This window comes from Haliotis cracherodii, unplaced genomic scaffold, assembly GCF_022045235.1.
Source record: "Haliotis cracherodii isolate W230 unplaced genomic scaffold, xgHalCrac1.p SCAF_6, whole genome shotgun sequence".
Classification (NCBI taxonomy): domain Eukaryota; kingdom Metazoa; phylum Mollusca; class Gastropoda; order Lepetellida; family Haliotidae; genus Haliotis; species Haliotis cracherodii.
The window spans coordinates 7394790-7411150 of NW_027266319.1; the positions used below are offsets into that span (position 1 = coordinate 7394790).

Genomic DNA, 16361 nt, shown 5'->3' on the forward strand with positions numbered 1-16361 from the left:
CACCAGAAAATGGGCTTCACACATTGTACCCATGTCGGGAATCGAATCCGGGTCTTCGGCGTGACGAGCGAACGTTTTAACCACTTAGCTACCCGACCGCCCCATATGCCAAAAGAGACACCGCATGTAACATGTGCTTCAGTGTAGGAAACTCTCAGGGAGTCAAGCCTAACATGGTCACCAACTACTCCCCACGACCATGTATTTTGAGGGGGCAGAGCTGGATAGTTTTTTTGTATGCCTCAATCTGAGATTGACCAATCAGAGCAGAACTACTAACCCAATATGAGACCATATACTGTCAATTGTGATGTTCAAAGACATTATATATTCAAGAAACATGATCGTGACTTTATCAATATTATTAATATAAAAAGTTATGGAGGAAAAAACTCACCGTGGAGGTCACTGATTGACAAATAGCAACATCATAGAACATAATATATGATGTTGTGACAAACAAGAAACATGATGCCAATGATGTCACAAAGCAACAGAATATATCGCAGCCTGTCGCTAGGGAAAAGTGGACTGCTATCAAGTTCAAAACTTGGCAACTGAAAACACCATAACTAATAATATCCAACTCTTCCATATATCAGACTTTGTTGCACTTCTAAAGCTTCTTGATGGAACTTGTGTCCCAAATGATTTCTTCTGTCAAGAAGTCTTCTGTACATTCTCACAGTGTCACACTTTCACTATTGCTTTGCCAGTGTTTGCTCCATGGAAAAGTCCCACAAAAGCTTCAGCCATATTCTCGAAGCCTTCTGTTACTGTTTCGCGATACTTTATCTTGCCCTGAAAACAAATCACACTGAGAATCTAACTCTGACTTGACAGCTTCTCAAAGGAAGCACCACTATTTCTTGACAAACAAAACCATCTTTCATTTACAATTAGGCCTACTGTTGGATCACAAACCTGCAAAAATCCATTCTGATTCAAGGATATCAGAGAAATCAATTTTAGTAAAATCTAAATATTTTTTACATTTATATACTTATCCTGCATTACTCGTTAATGCATTCACTGCTTACCTTACGACAACATAAGACAGCCCTCGGCAAATGTCCATGCAAAAGGCAGGAGGTGAAAATGGAAACATCTTTTTTTTTCACAAAGACCCTCGCTGAGCGCTGTCTTTTGTTGTTGTAAGGTACGCAGTGAATGCATGAATGAGTAATGCAGGATAAGTAAAAATTTATACAAATATTGATTCCTGCATCATCAACATAATGTCTTCAGAATGTTCAATAGCACTAATTGTCTGAAAAATATTAGTCCAAGAAATGTTCCCTCACAGTCTGTTATTGCTGGACCCATCAGAAATATATGGACCAGATATGCCAGTGATGGATATTGTGATCAAGATTCTACACCATTGGGGTACTATGACGCGCTATACCAGTTTTCGAAATAAATCTGCTAGTCTAAGAATTCAGAGCAGTGACATTCCCTTAAAGATTACTAATTTGGCCATTAGATGGATGGCAGCTCTGTAGCAGGACAAGTGACGTTCCCTTGAGGACTACCATTTTTACCTTTAGACATGTTAGATGGTATCTGTCCAGTTTCAACCCTTGCTGAACTAGGCTGGTATTATCGAGTTACATTTTGGCTGGACAAACGAGTCCAATCAAAATCACCAAACGAAATCTAATCCGGTTTGTAAACTGTGGTGCAGATTTCAGTAGATTGCAGGAATTTCAAAGCATGTGCACCGCCAACTCGTTATCATCAGATATTTTCCAAATTTGTTCATGTGCTCACATGATTTGATGCATTTTGCGATGTAAGACCCGTTTTATCACAATATATTTCTTGATTTTATCGACTGGGTGCCGCTAGTTTGTTCGAAGCAAATGCAAGTGATACGAGAGGTGGAATCTGGTCCATAAGAGTGGCTTAGAAGGGACATAACTTGTAAAGTACTCATGGAAATGAAAAAAACTGTTTTGCTGGATTTAATAATCGACACAAAGCATTACATAGATGTAAATACGAAATAACGAAATAACTGAAAAAGTACTAGTCTGGATTTGCTAGTTTTATCTCAGTGCTCAATACAAAATGTACTTTACAGGAGGTAATTTGTAGGCACTTTCAACATTCAAAAATAAAACTAAGTCCAAATTGACATGGCAGAAACAGGCTATAGGCATTATGCGCATTAGCCTGGAAAAAAAGTTATCAAAACAACAATAAAAATAATAGCTATGTTTATGTACATAATAATAATGACATGTAAGTTGTTGTTTGAGAAGGTAATATGTTACTTTTATGTTCTGATATTTTGACGATGATTCACTATCCCACAATGCCACTCACAAATCACTAACCACTGACAAATCACATGCACGTGGGTTTCAAGCACCTGTTTTCACCTGTCGTCAAGGTGTCATAGGTCATGGACATTCACCTTGATCTACTAACACCTGGTTATGCTCAGTTTCACAATAGACTGTTTTGTTCATATTTTTACACACTTTTACGTGTAAAAAGACATAAAAACCTTTGATACGCTGTATTTGTGCCAAGGCCCAATTAGTACTAATTGAGTTGTTTGAATATTTATATATTTTGTATATTAACTGCATTTATTTAAAATCTGAGATCGAAAAAACCAGGGTTTTTTTCATTTGCGTGAGTACTTTAGTAGCCACTGGTGGTGCTACGATCGAGCCCCTTAGGTCCAGCCTAGTTCGACAAGGGTGGAAACTGGACTTTTAAAGTCAGTTAACCCTCTTGCCTCAGGAAGGTGGTTAGATGGATGGCAATTCTGTAGCACATCATTTTTGCTGACAAGTGAAATAAACTTAATATCTATCCCGGATAACACAAGTGACCGAGCCTGACCACCCCAGGCAATTAGTCTCCTCAGTTGTTGGGGACCTAATATGACGGAACCCCACTGAGACGAAGCTGAATCATGTGTTAGTTACCTGTTTGATCCAATCAATGACCTGTAACTTCGCTTCTGGCCAGTGTTGGAAGGTACGGCACATGAACCCCCTCATAGTGAGCTGCTTCGCCAGCATCTGCCCATACACCAGAGGGCCTGCAACACAACAGTGAAGGACGCTTATTGAGTGCCTGCATCTGCCCATACACCAGAGGGCCTGCTACACAACAGTGGAGGACGCTTATTGGGTGCCTGCATCTGCCCATACACCAGAGGGCCTGCAACACAACAGTGGAGGACGCTTATTGGGTGCCTGCATCTGCCCATACACCAGGGGGCCTGCAACACAACAGTGAAGGACGCTTATTGAGTGCCTGCATCTGCCCATACACCAGAGGGCCTGCTACACAACAGTGGAGGACGCTTATTGGGTGCCTGCATCTGCCCATACACCAGAGGGCCTGCAATACAACAGTGGAGGACGCTTATTGGGTGCCTGCATCTGCCCATACACCAGGGGGCCTGCTACACAACAGTGAAGGACGCTTATTGAGTGCCTGCATCTGCCCATACACCAGGGGGCCTGCTACACAACAGTGAAGGATGCTTATTGGGTGCCTGCATCTGCCCATACACCAGAGGGCCTGCAACACAACAGTGGAGGATGCTTATTGGGTGCCTGCATCTGCCCATACAGCGGAGGACAAGACAAGACAAGTACATGCACACACAGCAGCACTCTTAACATATACTCTGAAACATTGTGTTCCTCATAATAAAGAAGTTGACATCTATAAATTCTCTTCCTTAATAAATTCATTGTTGCTGTATGATGTGATGTCACTTAAATAATCAATCAACACCATGACAATCATCAAATTCAATAAGTGTAGGATAATATTTTGTCTTTTCCTTATTCTAAAATGTAACAATCTATTTCAACATAAGATTGATCTAATGACAATCCATTGACAAAAAAGAGTTTTCAAGATCTGCTGACAAGGCATCAGAATGGGGCGCCCTCTACTCACCTGTCTGTGGTTTGCCGTCGTACCTGTACTCGGCAATCTGACCACACACTGCCACACGACCACCCTGCTTCATGTTGAACAACACGGTGCTGGAAAACTCACCACCCACCTGCAACATCACATCTATAACATATGGTGCTCTCTCCCCAAGGCGACCGGTGAAGATCCGATTGCTGACTTGGTTGATGCATGTCATTGTATCGCAACTGTGTAGATCGATGCCCATGTTGTCAATCACTTGATTGTCTCATCCAGACTTTATTATTTACGGACCGCCGCCACATAGCTGAAATATTGCTGAGTGCAGCAATATACAACAAACTCTCCCCAAGTCAAGTAGTTATCCCATTATTTGTAAATATTTGTCATTTTTATACACAAAGATATCTTTACACAAACAAGTACCAGTAGCTATCAACATTTACAATGGTAGATTTTTATATGCCGATAAAGAGTAAAATAACTTATTTACAGTGTCAATCGACAATAAACTTCAGTTCACTTCCATACTATTGGTTACAGAACCTCAATTCTGTACAAAGAAACATTCATGCTTCATTCAAATCACATCAGTCCATAGCATATGTACACAGATGCCTTAAAAAGTTTTTTTAAGAAACACAAATAAAATGCCTCCAGTCTCACTTTCTAAAAATAATTGGAGAAAAAAATCTAATTGCATTCTAAGGTTTGTTTGTTGTTAAGGTCGCATACAGTAATATTCCAGCTGTATGGGATGGACTGTACATGATGAAGTCTGGACGGGACAATCCAGTGATTGACATGAGCATCAATACACACAATTGGGATGCGATGACATGCATCAACCAAGTCAGCGAACCTGATCACCCGATCCCGTTAGTAGCCTCTTACGACAAGCATGGGATGCTGAAGACCTATTCTAACCTGGAATTTCAAGGGGCTGTGGTCACATGCATGTGAATATTCTAATAATTCCAAACGAAGGAGGGGAAGACACCAGAAGTTAACTCCAACTTGTCCACAGTATCCCACTCAGACACAGTGTACTGATACCAAACCTGCTGTCCTTGATTTATCACCTTAATGCCCAGTGCCAGGCAGGGTAACAAGAACCATCTTATAAAATGTTCGGTATGAGCGGGCAGGGATCGAACCACTGGCCTTTTGCTCTCTGGGCAGATGCTCTATTCACTAGACCATGCAGGCAGTCAGACAATTTAGGACTGCAAGTGGTTTATCAAACAAAACTAGACTTGGGAAGAAAACAAAATTCAAATTTTCACTTGTCTATGGACTAGATAAGTGGCCTTGACCTTGCTAATCATAAACTCATTCGAGTTGATCTAAAATAAATGGCTTGACATCGGAGGACAACCTGATGCCACAAATAGTTACTCACATTGTCGAAGTACTCACACTGTCAAAGTACTCACACTGTCGAAGTACTCACATCGTCGAAGTACTCACATTGTCGAAGTACTCACATTGTCAAAGTACTCACATTGTCAAAGTATTCACACTGTCGAAGTACTCACATTGTCGAAGTACTCACATCGTCAAAGTACTCACATTGTCAAAGTACTCACATTGTCAAAGTACTCACACTGTAAAAGTACTCACATTGTCAAAGTTCTCACATCGTCAAAGTACTCACATTGTCAAAGTACACACATCGTCAAAGTACTCACACTGTCAAAGTACTCACATCGTCAAAGTACTCACATTGTCGAAGTAGCAATCTACACCTTCAGGGGCCGCCTCTTTGATGCTGTCTGACACCGTGGTTTCCTTATAGTTAAATACTGCATCAAACCCAAGTTCATTTTTCAGCCAATCACATTTCTCCTTAGTTCCTGCATAACCAATCACTTTGCAGCCCTACAATGCAAGTGAATCTATATTACTTACAAATGCTGTTTTAATGTCAATGATATTAATATGACACAGTCAGCCAGTTGATTCAGTGAAGGAATGTTGAGTTATGCCAGTCAGCGATACTACATTTATTTCACAGCAACCTGGAAAGAAACAAGTCTGGACCAGATTTACCAGTGACTGAAAGCTAAAGCAATGATCTATATGTCGCAGGTTCAGGATTCTAGTTGTCCCAGACAAATATTGAAGACGGAGTTTCTTTTAAAATGTATTTATTTGCCTGTAACATGAAACGTCCACATGAGAAAAGTGTTGAGTTCTGTCGGCCAATCCTACCAGGCTGACAGGTGACAATTGATTGTCCATATTATATATGATGTATATAATAATGATAGGAGTAAAATTGTCAAAATATATATATCTAAGCACTATGGCTATGCATTGAGTGCTTTTATGATGAGATAATATGCTGACATTACACTTATGGCGCGAAGTCAGTGATCCATAAAATTGTGTTTTTGGTATAATGTTATTAAAATATGAAACATATATACATAAAGTGTTATTCCTTTCACACACTGTCTTACGTGCTAAGCTAGTGCAGTGATTAAGTTAGTAATAGCGAATAGCGTGATGTTTACAATATACGCGATCGATTCTTTACTAACTTGAAGTTACATTACTTGATTGGTTATTAAGTACTATATTCGATATAATTGATACACTAGCAATAAGATATAGATGTAGAAGGCATATATAAGGGAGGTGCTTACTTGTAACATGAAACGTCAACATGAGCGTTGAGTGCTGTCGGCCAATCCTACCGGGCTGACGGGTGACAATTGACTGTGCGTTCAAATTGCCGTGACCTCACAGGTAGAAGCCTGTGAATTAGGCGTTAAGCCAGGTACGGATAGCACGTACAACTCAATACATGCAGACAGTTGAGGAGCGGCCTTACGATGGATAAAAGTAGAAATAAAGCTGCCGGCGACATATATGTTTAGTCATCCTCATGAGGCATGGTTGTTAACTGACAATAAGAGGCTACTAGGCTAGAATCATGGAGTTATATGTGAATGGTACCTTTATTTTTGCAATCTGACCAACAACACTGCCGACAGCGCCTGCAGCAGCGTTCACCAGGACAGTCTCTCCTTCCACCGGCTTCAAAACGTCCTCCACCCCAAAGTAGGCAGTCATGCTGGGGACACACATGAGTGAGTGAGTGTGATATTATGACGCTTTCAACAGCATTCAGTTAGATCACGGCATGTCAGAATGGTGTGGGAGGAAAAGCCTGACATGATGAGTATGGTGCTAACAAACCTAGAAACATAACCAGAGTGAACAGGATTCAAACCCACAATACATGCCCAAGAATATAACTTGCACTCAGCAGTATTCCAGCTATATGATGGTGGTCTGTAAATAATCGAGTCTGGACCAGACAATCCAGTGATTGACATCATGAGCATCGATCCACACAATTGGGATCGTTGACATGCATCAACCAAGTAAGCGAGCCAGACCACCCGATCCCGTTAGTCACCTCTTATGACAAGCATAGTGGCCTTTTACGGCAAGCAAGGGTTGCTGAAGACCTCTTCTACCCAGGATCTTCACGGGTTTAATCTGACATGTATATATTGAACTGCTCCCTAAGTACCTACTCATTAGGGCTGTTACAATTCAGTCACGTTATTCGAACCATATCCATTCATGAATTGAATTTGTTATTCATGGTCACTAGAATCGAATATTTATGAATATGCAGTCATGTGCATTTACATACCCTGACCCTTAAAATATCCATAAGAACATATCATATGCATACATTTCTTCGAAGACACTGTGAAGTCATTGTCGCAATTGAGCAGATACTAGTACCTGGATAGTGCAGTATATAAATGTATTATAAATAAATGATTAACAAACCATGTCAAATAGTTTATTTTGTTATTGTTTCACTGAATATCATAAATTATACATCAACTGATGACTTGTTATTGTATTTGTGAATAAATATTCGTATTCATACCCTATATTCATGATACAAATCGTATTCGCCTCATGTTGTATTTGTTGCAGCCCTACTATTTATTACACCTAACTTCACAGGAGACCATTGACAGCATGGAACTTCCATTTACCCTCTAGCCATGACACACACAACAGTAAACACAAGCTAGGGGTGTAACTGATATATCAATTCAGAAGTATCATGATATATCTATATATCGACCAATAATAAGTTTCATTATTCTGTCAGTGCAGCCCTGCAAGTTAATGCTAAATATAACTCAATATGTGTTCAATGACCCTGCTAAGTAAGGGGCAGACACATCTGTGACGGATTTAGACATGCACTTGGCGTATATAGAAACAAGTATTTGTCACAGAGTGACGAAATATCCCCCGCCTGTACACCATAGTACCAAATATGAAGACAATCCAGCGATTAGTTCTTGAGATATTGTGGCAACACCGTTTTCCAACTCCAAAAACAGATTTGCCTGCTGTGACCTTGAAAATGGGGTCAAGGTCACCAAATCTGACAGGTGTATGCGGTGTCTGTATATACACTATACTTCCAAATATGAAGACAATCCAGAGATTAGTTCTTGAGATATCGCGGCAACACTGTTTTCTAACTCCAAAAGCAGATTTGCCTGCTGTGACCTTGAAAATGGGATCAAGGTGACCAAAACCGACTGGTGTCTGCGGAGTCTGTATATACACTATACTTCCAAATATGAAGACAATCCAGAGATTAGTTCTTGAGATATTGCGGCAACACCGTTTTCCAACTCCAAAAGCAGATATGCCTGCTGTGACCTTGAAAATGGGGTCAAGGTCACTAAAACCAACTGGTGTCTGCGGAGTCTGTATATACACCATAGTTCCAAATATGAAGACATTCCAGAGATTAGTTCTTGAGATATTGCGGCAACACCGTTTTCCAACTCCAAAAACAGATTTGCCTGCTGTGACCTTGAAAATGGGATCAAGGTCACCAAATCTGACAGGTGTATGCGGTGTCTGTATATACACTATACTTCCAAATATGAAGACAATCCAGCGATTAGTTCTTGAGATATCGCGGCAACACTGTTTTCTAACTCCAAAAGCAGATTTGCCTGCTGTGACCTTGAAAATGGGATCAAGGTGACCAAAACCGACTGGTGTCTGCAGAGTCTGTATATACACCATAGTTCCAAATATGAAGACAATCCAGTGTTTAGTTCTTGAGATATCGCGGCAACACCGTTTTCCAACTCTAAAAGCAGATTTGTCTGCTGTGACCTTGAAAATGGGATCAAGGTCACCAAAACCGACTGGTGTCTGCGGAGTCTGTATATACACCATAGTTCCAAATATGAAGACATTCCAGAGATTAGTTCTTGAGATATTGCGGCAACACCGTTTTCTAACTCCAAAAGCAGATATGCCTGCTGTGACCTTGAAAATGGGGTCAAGGTCACTAAAACCAACTGGTGTCTGCGGAGTCTGTATATACACCATAGTTCCAAATATGAAGACAATCCAGAGATTAGTTCTTGAGATATTGCGGCAACACCGTTTTCCAACTCCAAAAGCAGATATGCCTGCTGTGACCTTGAAAATGGGGTCAAGGTCACCAAAACCGACTGGTGTCTGGGGAGTCTGTATATACACCATAGTTCCAAATATGAAGACAATCCAGAGATTAGTTCTTGAGATATTGCGGCAACACCGTTTTCCAACTCCAAAAGCAGATATGCCTGCTGTGACCTTGAAAATGGGGTCAAGGTCACCAAAACCGACTGGTGTCTGCGGAGTCTGTATATACACCATAGTTCCAAATATGAAGACAATCCAGTGTTTAGTTCTTGAGATATCGCGGCAACAAACAGGTGGGACGTACGGACGGACGTACGGACGGTCGTGAATACTATATCCCCCGCTTCGCGCTTTCGCGCGGCGGGGGATAATAAACATAAGCTTGCATTTTTCAATAATAGGTTGCACTGTTGCATGTTTTATATAGCTAAATCAAGCCTTGCTATTTGAGTCCTTAGCAAATGTTGAGAAGTATATTAAGATGCCTTATTGCTCATTGTCATGCAAAAGAATCGATGTCACAGTCAGCAATAATGAAGTGCCAAATTTCAAGCATTCTTTTGTAACCAAAACTTGATCTACACCCTCTAGGTTGGTTTCTATCTTGCTTTTGCACATCTAATGTCACACACACTGAGAATTTTGTAGGAACTGCAATTTGCCGTTTATAACCTACAACTGTAGATTTATAATTTGTTTGTTTGTTTGTTTGTTGTTTAACGCCGCACTCAACAATATTCCAGCTATAAAACGGCGGTCTGTAAATAATCGAGTCTGGACCAGACAATCCAGTGATTAATATCATGAGCATTGACCCATGCAATGGGGATCGATGACATGCATCAAACAAGTCACCGAGCCTGACCACCCGATCCCGTTCGTCGCCTTTTACAACAAGCATAGTCGCCTTTTACGGCAAGCATGTGTTGCTGAAGACATATTCTACCCCGGAATCTTCACTGGTCCATAAAAGTCACATAAGCTGACCACCCATTGTCCATCTGAGTCAACTCTCCAGACCAGAGTCATGAGGTCAGGGGACCTAGTCCATCCCAGAGCCTCAGGGACGTTTCCTTAGCATCCTTTAGTAAACAGAAAGAAAGCTTCCTACTAATATTACCCTGGCATGCCGACAGCTCCAAGAGCAAGGGATGCTGAGAGTTCTCCAAGGGGAGGTAACTGTTCCAGGATGGATGTATCCGACACAATGGTGTGTGTCCGCCAACCAAGCTTGGCTAGGATCATCGTCCCTACAGGGAAACTGTCACTCTTGCTGGCTGTCACTCTGGAATGAACATCATTTGTTTGTTTGTTTGTTTGTTTGTTTGTTTAACAGGATTGGGATTAACCAAGTCAGCGAGCCTGACCACCCGATCTCGAAAGTCGCCTCTTACAACAAGCACAGTCACCTTATACGGCAAGCATGGGTTGCTGAAGACCTGTTCTACCCTTGGTCTTCACGGGTCGGAACAAACATCACACGGTCATAGCTTACAGTTTCAGTGTGCCATTGTTATTAAGAAAAGCAGAAGAAAAGCATGTTGTCTCAGGAATATAACATGAAATTTTCAGGCAATTAATCATGTCTAATAAACAAACTAGAATGACTTGGGTTTATGTGTCAGGTAAACTAACTTTTTCACTTGGGTTGGTGTTGAAATTAATATTTTATGCCACAGTCAGCAAATATTGTAGCTTGTACCAATTGAGTCGGGTCCAACGAAACCCGTGGTTGATAGCATGAGCCATTATTCACAGTACAGGTGTACACCGACACACTATCACTGAATCAACCAGGTCACACATTGTGACCATCCAATCCTCATTGTTAACCAGCTCTTATGACCATGATAACCATAATGAGGTTAGTGGTACAGTACCTTTGATGGGTTGTGCATCTTCCCGAGACTAATGAGTTAACTGACTATAAAAGTCCTAGAACTAGGCCTGAGTAAATATTTGGATGGAGTCTGTGCATAGTCCAATCAAAATCACATACAAAATCATCATCCGGTTTGTAAACTGCAGTGCAGATTTCAGTTGATTGCCGGATTTGCAAAGCATCTGTACCATAAACTAAGCATCAACATATATTTTCCAAATCTTTTCATGTTATTAATCAGGGTGCTCACGTGATTTGATGCATTTCGCGAAGTCAGACCTATTTTATTACAATATAGATCTTGATTATCGATCAGATCACTGGGCACCGCCATTTTGTTTGAAGCAAATGCAAGTTATATGAGAGGTGGAATCTGATTGGTCAATATGAGGGATATATAAGGGACATAACTTGTAATAGCCACTAGTGGCTCTATGATCGAGCCCAGAATTTCCAGGCTAGTTCTGCAAGGGTGGAAACTGGACTTTTAAAGTCAGCGCTTGCCTCGGGAAAATGTGGGTTGCGCAGTAAATTAGTAATAGTATAGGTATCAGACCCAACCATTTTTCATTGACACAAATCTAAGCAGACCTAAACCATGTTGTGGTTGATGAAGAAGCTAGTTCCACACCTCAGCATCCACCTACCTGGCCACTTGCTCCCCCTGCATCACGTCTCCCACAGCAACCTTGAACAGCCTGGAACACAGAGTCCTTGGTAGAGCACACTAGGAAATTAGGCTCAAGTTCGATGAGGTCAAAAAGAGTTGTTACACAGAGAAACTCACCCAAGTGTCTCACCCGAGTTTCTCACTTGAGTTGACAAAAGTTTAAACCTCCAAGGCTTGTCGACATATATTTGATATCAAACGACACAAGGATGAGGTTCTTCTTTTCATCCAAATTCATTCTTTAAACTTTTCAGTTAGAAAACAGTATGAACTTGTGTCTTGAAATAAAAAAGTACAGCTAACCAGCTCAGTGAGATTAATGATGTCATTTGATTGTGACATCATGGGACTGACTAACCGATGACATCACAATGGTCGGCAAAGAATAGTGATGCAGTTTCATTGAGGCAATATCTCACTTGACATCATCAAAGCGACATCACCTGTGGAGGCCAGTTTTTGACGATGAAGATTAAATCTTATGTCTGTAAACTGTGCATGCTCTTGACATTTGGAAGTCATAAAGGGCTCCATGTTTTCAGGTCACAAAACATGTTTCAGCAAACCTAGACTTGCTTATCGAATGTTATCAAAAGTGTCAAACATGAATTGGCACAACAATGGACAATATATAATATGCTCATGGACCATCTGACTAAAAAAGATGAAATCGACATGTTGATATTAAATGTTAAATTTGAGATATATTTTGCAAAGGTGTGGGTAAGGTAACACGTACCTCATGTAGGGATCCACGGACAGGAAGACAGCCTCACACAGCACCTCTGTAACACAGGCCGGTCCCAACATCAGAGTAGCATGACAACTTACATTGTGGGTCACTGTGTCAATGTGATGATAACTTAAACTGTGAGTCACTGTCAATGTCATGACAACTTAAATTGTGAGTCACTATTTCAAGGTAATGACAACTTAAATTGTGTCACTGTCAATGTCATGACAACTTAAACTGTGAGTCACTGTCAATGTCATGACAACTTAAATTGTGAGTCACTATTTCAAGGTAATGACAACTTAAATTGTGTCACTGTCAATGTCATGACAACTTAAACTGTGAGTCAATGTCAATGTCACGAAAACTTAAATTGTGAGTCACTATGTCAATGTTATGACAACTTAAATTGTGTCACTGTCAATGTCATGACAACTTAAACTGTGTGTCACTATGTCAAAGTCATGACAACTTAAACTGTGAGTCACTATGCCAATGTAATGACAACTTAAATTGTGTCACTGTCAATGTCATGACAAATTAAACTGTGTGTCACTATGTAAATGTCAAGACAACTTAAACTGTGTGTCACTATGTCAACGTAATGACAACTTAAACTGTGTGTCGCTATGTCAATGTCATGACAACTTAAACTGTGTGTCGCTATGTCAATAAAATGAAAAATTAAACTGTGTGTCGCTATGTCAATGTAATGACAAATTAAACTGTGTGTCGCTATGTCAATGAAATGAAAAATTACACTGTGTGTCGCTATGTCAATGTAATGACAAATTAAACTGTGTGTCGCTATGTCAATGTAATGACAAATTAAACTGTGTGTCGCTATGTCAATGTAATGACAACTTAAACTGTGTGTCGCTATGTCAATGTAATGACAACTTATACTGTGTGTCGCTATGTCAATGTAATGACAACTTAAACTGTGTGTCGCTGTCAATGTAATGACAAATTAAATTGTGTGTCACTAGGTCAATGTAATGATAACTTTAATTGCGTGTGGCTATGTAATGTCATGACAACTTAAATATTTTTAGTCACTATGTCAATGTCATGATAACTTAAATTTAAGACTTTATTCATCCACAGACCGCCAGATCACTTAGATGGAATATTGTTGAGTGTAGCATATAGCATAATATTACTCCTTCATTTACCAGAGTAATTATTTGATATTTGATTTAGTAATCATTGCTATATGACAAAACCATTCAGAAAGTCTGGTAATATTAATTCATTTAATAATACTAATATTACTAATTCAAATATTCATTTAGTAGTTCGATCCTCGAGTGTGACTATAATCCCATTCACAATATACACACTGTAACACAACCATGATGTCAGATTACACATATATGGATGCTCATTTACAATGGGATTCACACAGATCCAGACGTGAACAGAATGTGTAATTTGATCCCTTTACAAACAACAGCTTGAGCAACAGACATGAATCTCTGCTACGGTTGGACAGGAAGAATAAAAGGGTTCAAATGCACGATTAGCCTAGATGGAATTTTATATGAATTAGTAACATTAGGAAATCATATCGACTTATAAGTTATCAGGGGGCACGGGTGGCCCAGTCGTCTAAGGCGCCGCGATTCGCTGTGCAGAGTTGCGTCCCTTGGGCACGCCAGAAAGCTATGATTGTGGGTTCGAATCCCGGTTAGCCCTAATTATGTTTCTAGGTTTGTCAGCATCATACCCGTGCTCATGGGTTTCACCGAAGTGGTAAACGTCTGAGACCTGCATCACTTCAGGCTTTCCTCCCACATTAAGCTGACACGTCGCGATAAACTGGAATACTGTTAAAAGCCGCGTTAAACCCAAATCACTCACTCACTATAAGTTATCATGGATGCTCATGATATTGATCACTGGATTGTCCGGTCCAGACTCGAATATTTACAGACCGCCGTCATATAGCTTGAATATTACTGAGTGCGGCGTAAAACAACCAACCAACCAACCAACCAAGTTTCACTTTCAGGCCGATTGTAGGCCAACACATAAATACACACGTGCAAGAGACGATCTTATTTTTACCTTCGTCTTGTAATGCGTCCGAAATGTTTTCAGTCACAAGTTGCAGGTTCGATGTTCGTGGCTGATCTTCAAATTCGTGGGCGTAAATCCATTTTCTTGCTTGCACCATTGTGACAGTTTAAAAGGCCTGTTGGCAGAACTTTAAACCACGTACAATGCTCGCATGCGTGACCAAGTTACGGAAAGGGGCGAGTGGTGACGAATGACAATGCTCGATGTCAGTCGGTCGTGCACTCTCCTACCCAGAGTTCCTTGCGGCCGGCAGCCAGCCAGCATAGTACTACGGAGAGCTAGCGATACGGTCACTTTGATGTATAAATATATATTGTCATGCAACTCACTGTCGCAGTTGTGGTAGCATATCTATATAATTATGCAAAACAATATGTAAAGCATATACCAAATACTTGCATTAGTCCGTTCTATACTGATTTCCGAAAAAGCGCGTTTGTTTACAAACAAGAGAAAAATCCGGACAAGTGCTATGCAAATTAGCCTGTGGCAGTGGTGTTATGCTGAGTCACCACTGCGACGGAGTGTGTCTGTTCGCGGAGCTCTCTAAACGAGACTGTTACGAAGGTGTCACGCGCTGGGAAGGAGCTTGGGCAGTCGCGCGGTGAAGATTTGTTAGTAGACTGGTTCCCGGATCCTCCGCTTGGTGTCGCTGCACTTCCAATCAAAGTCTGTCGCAGGAACGAACGGGAACCAGTCTAATTTGTTAGCAACGCCTCCTTTACTCTTGCAGACCGCTAAGAAATACAAGACATACGATTTCTCTTTCGGACACACTGCGATGAAGGGAAATATCAATATGGTGCCGTTTCTGATAAAGCTGTAACGAGAATCGGCGTGTAAAATGTTGTGGTTATAGTCAAAAACGCTTATTTTTGCATCGCATTGCGAGAAAACCAAGTTCAAGATTGACCATTTGAATATATATATATACCGACTAATAGCAGTGATTATATATATAAACTCTTTTGGCCGACTCGTACCCATGGCAACTGTTGCTTTAACCGTACGCACTCGTACCTTTTGTTTGATTGCTTAACGCCGCTCTCAGCTGTAGGTAATCGAGTATGGTCCAGACAATCCAGTGATTAATATCACAAGCATCGATCCATGCAATTGGGTTAATTACGATGACATGCATCAACCAAGTCAGCGAGCCTGACCACCCGTTAGATCCCGTTAGTCACCTCTATCGACAAGCAAGGGTAGCTGAAGATATTCTAACCCAGATCGTCACGGGTGCACTCGTGCCTAATCAAATGGATGACTCTACCCAAAATGCGAATCCGTTCGCAATGAAACTATATATGATTTGAAACATTAATCGTTTGTATTCTTACCTGCAGCTTCTGAAAAGTAGCTGCTCTTCTGTAACATATTGATTAAACAGAGTTTAAGTACGTGTTAGCCATTTTCGTTTGGTACGAATCTCCGTGGGTATCAATATACAGTGCCGTAGCCAGCCAGCCCACATTTTTCCTTGTGCAAGGTAACTTGAATAAGAAATGAATAATCTTATTTATCTAACTACGACCTAGATATATATAATTATAGGACAGCAGATAATTTGAAAAAAACGAACCATGGTTTATTTCACG

At 40.6% G+C, this 16361-nt stretch overlaps 1 protein-coding gene across 1 annotated transcript; it reads right to left on the reverse strand.

Moving 5' to 3' along the window:
• Nucleotides 1-461: 461 nt before the first annotated feature.
• Nucleotides 462-15164, reverse strand: LOC139445132 (prostaglandin reductase 1-like). Its single transcript, XM_071226232.1, has 9 exons — nt 14752-15164; nt 12688-12733; nt 11926-11976; nt 10517-10681; nt 6880-6997; nt 5641-5796; nt 3937-4045; nt 2946-3061; nt 462-801 (listed from the first exon to the last, which is right to left on the reverse strand). Exons 1-9 carry the CDS (start codon nt 14858-14860, stop codon nt 691-693), a joined length of 981 nt encoding a protein of 326 aa, XP_071082333.1. The 5' UTR covers nt 14861-15164; the 3' UTR covers nt 462-690.
• Between the last annotated feature and the right edge of the window lie 1197 nt (nt 15165-16361).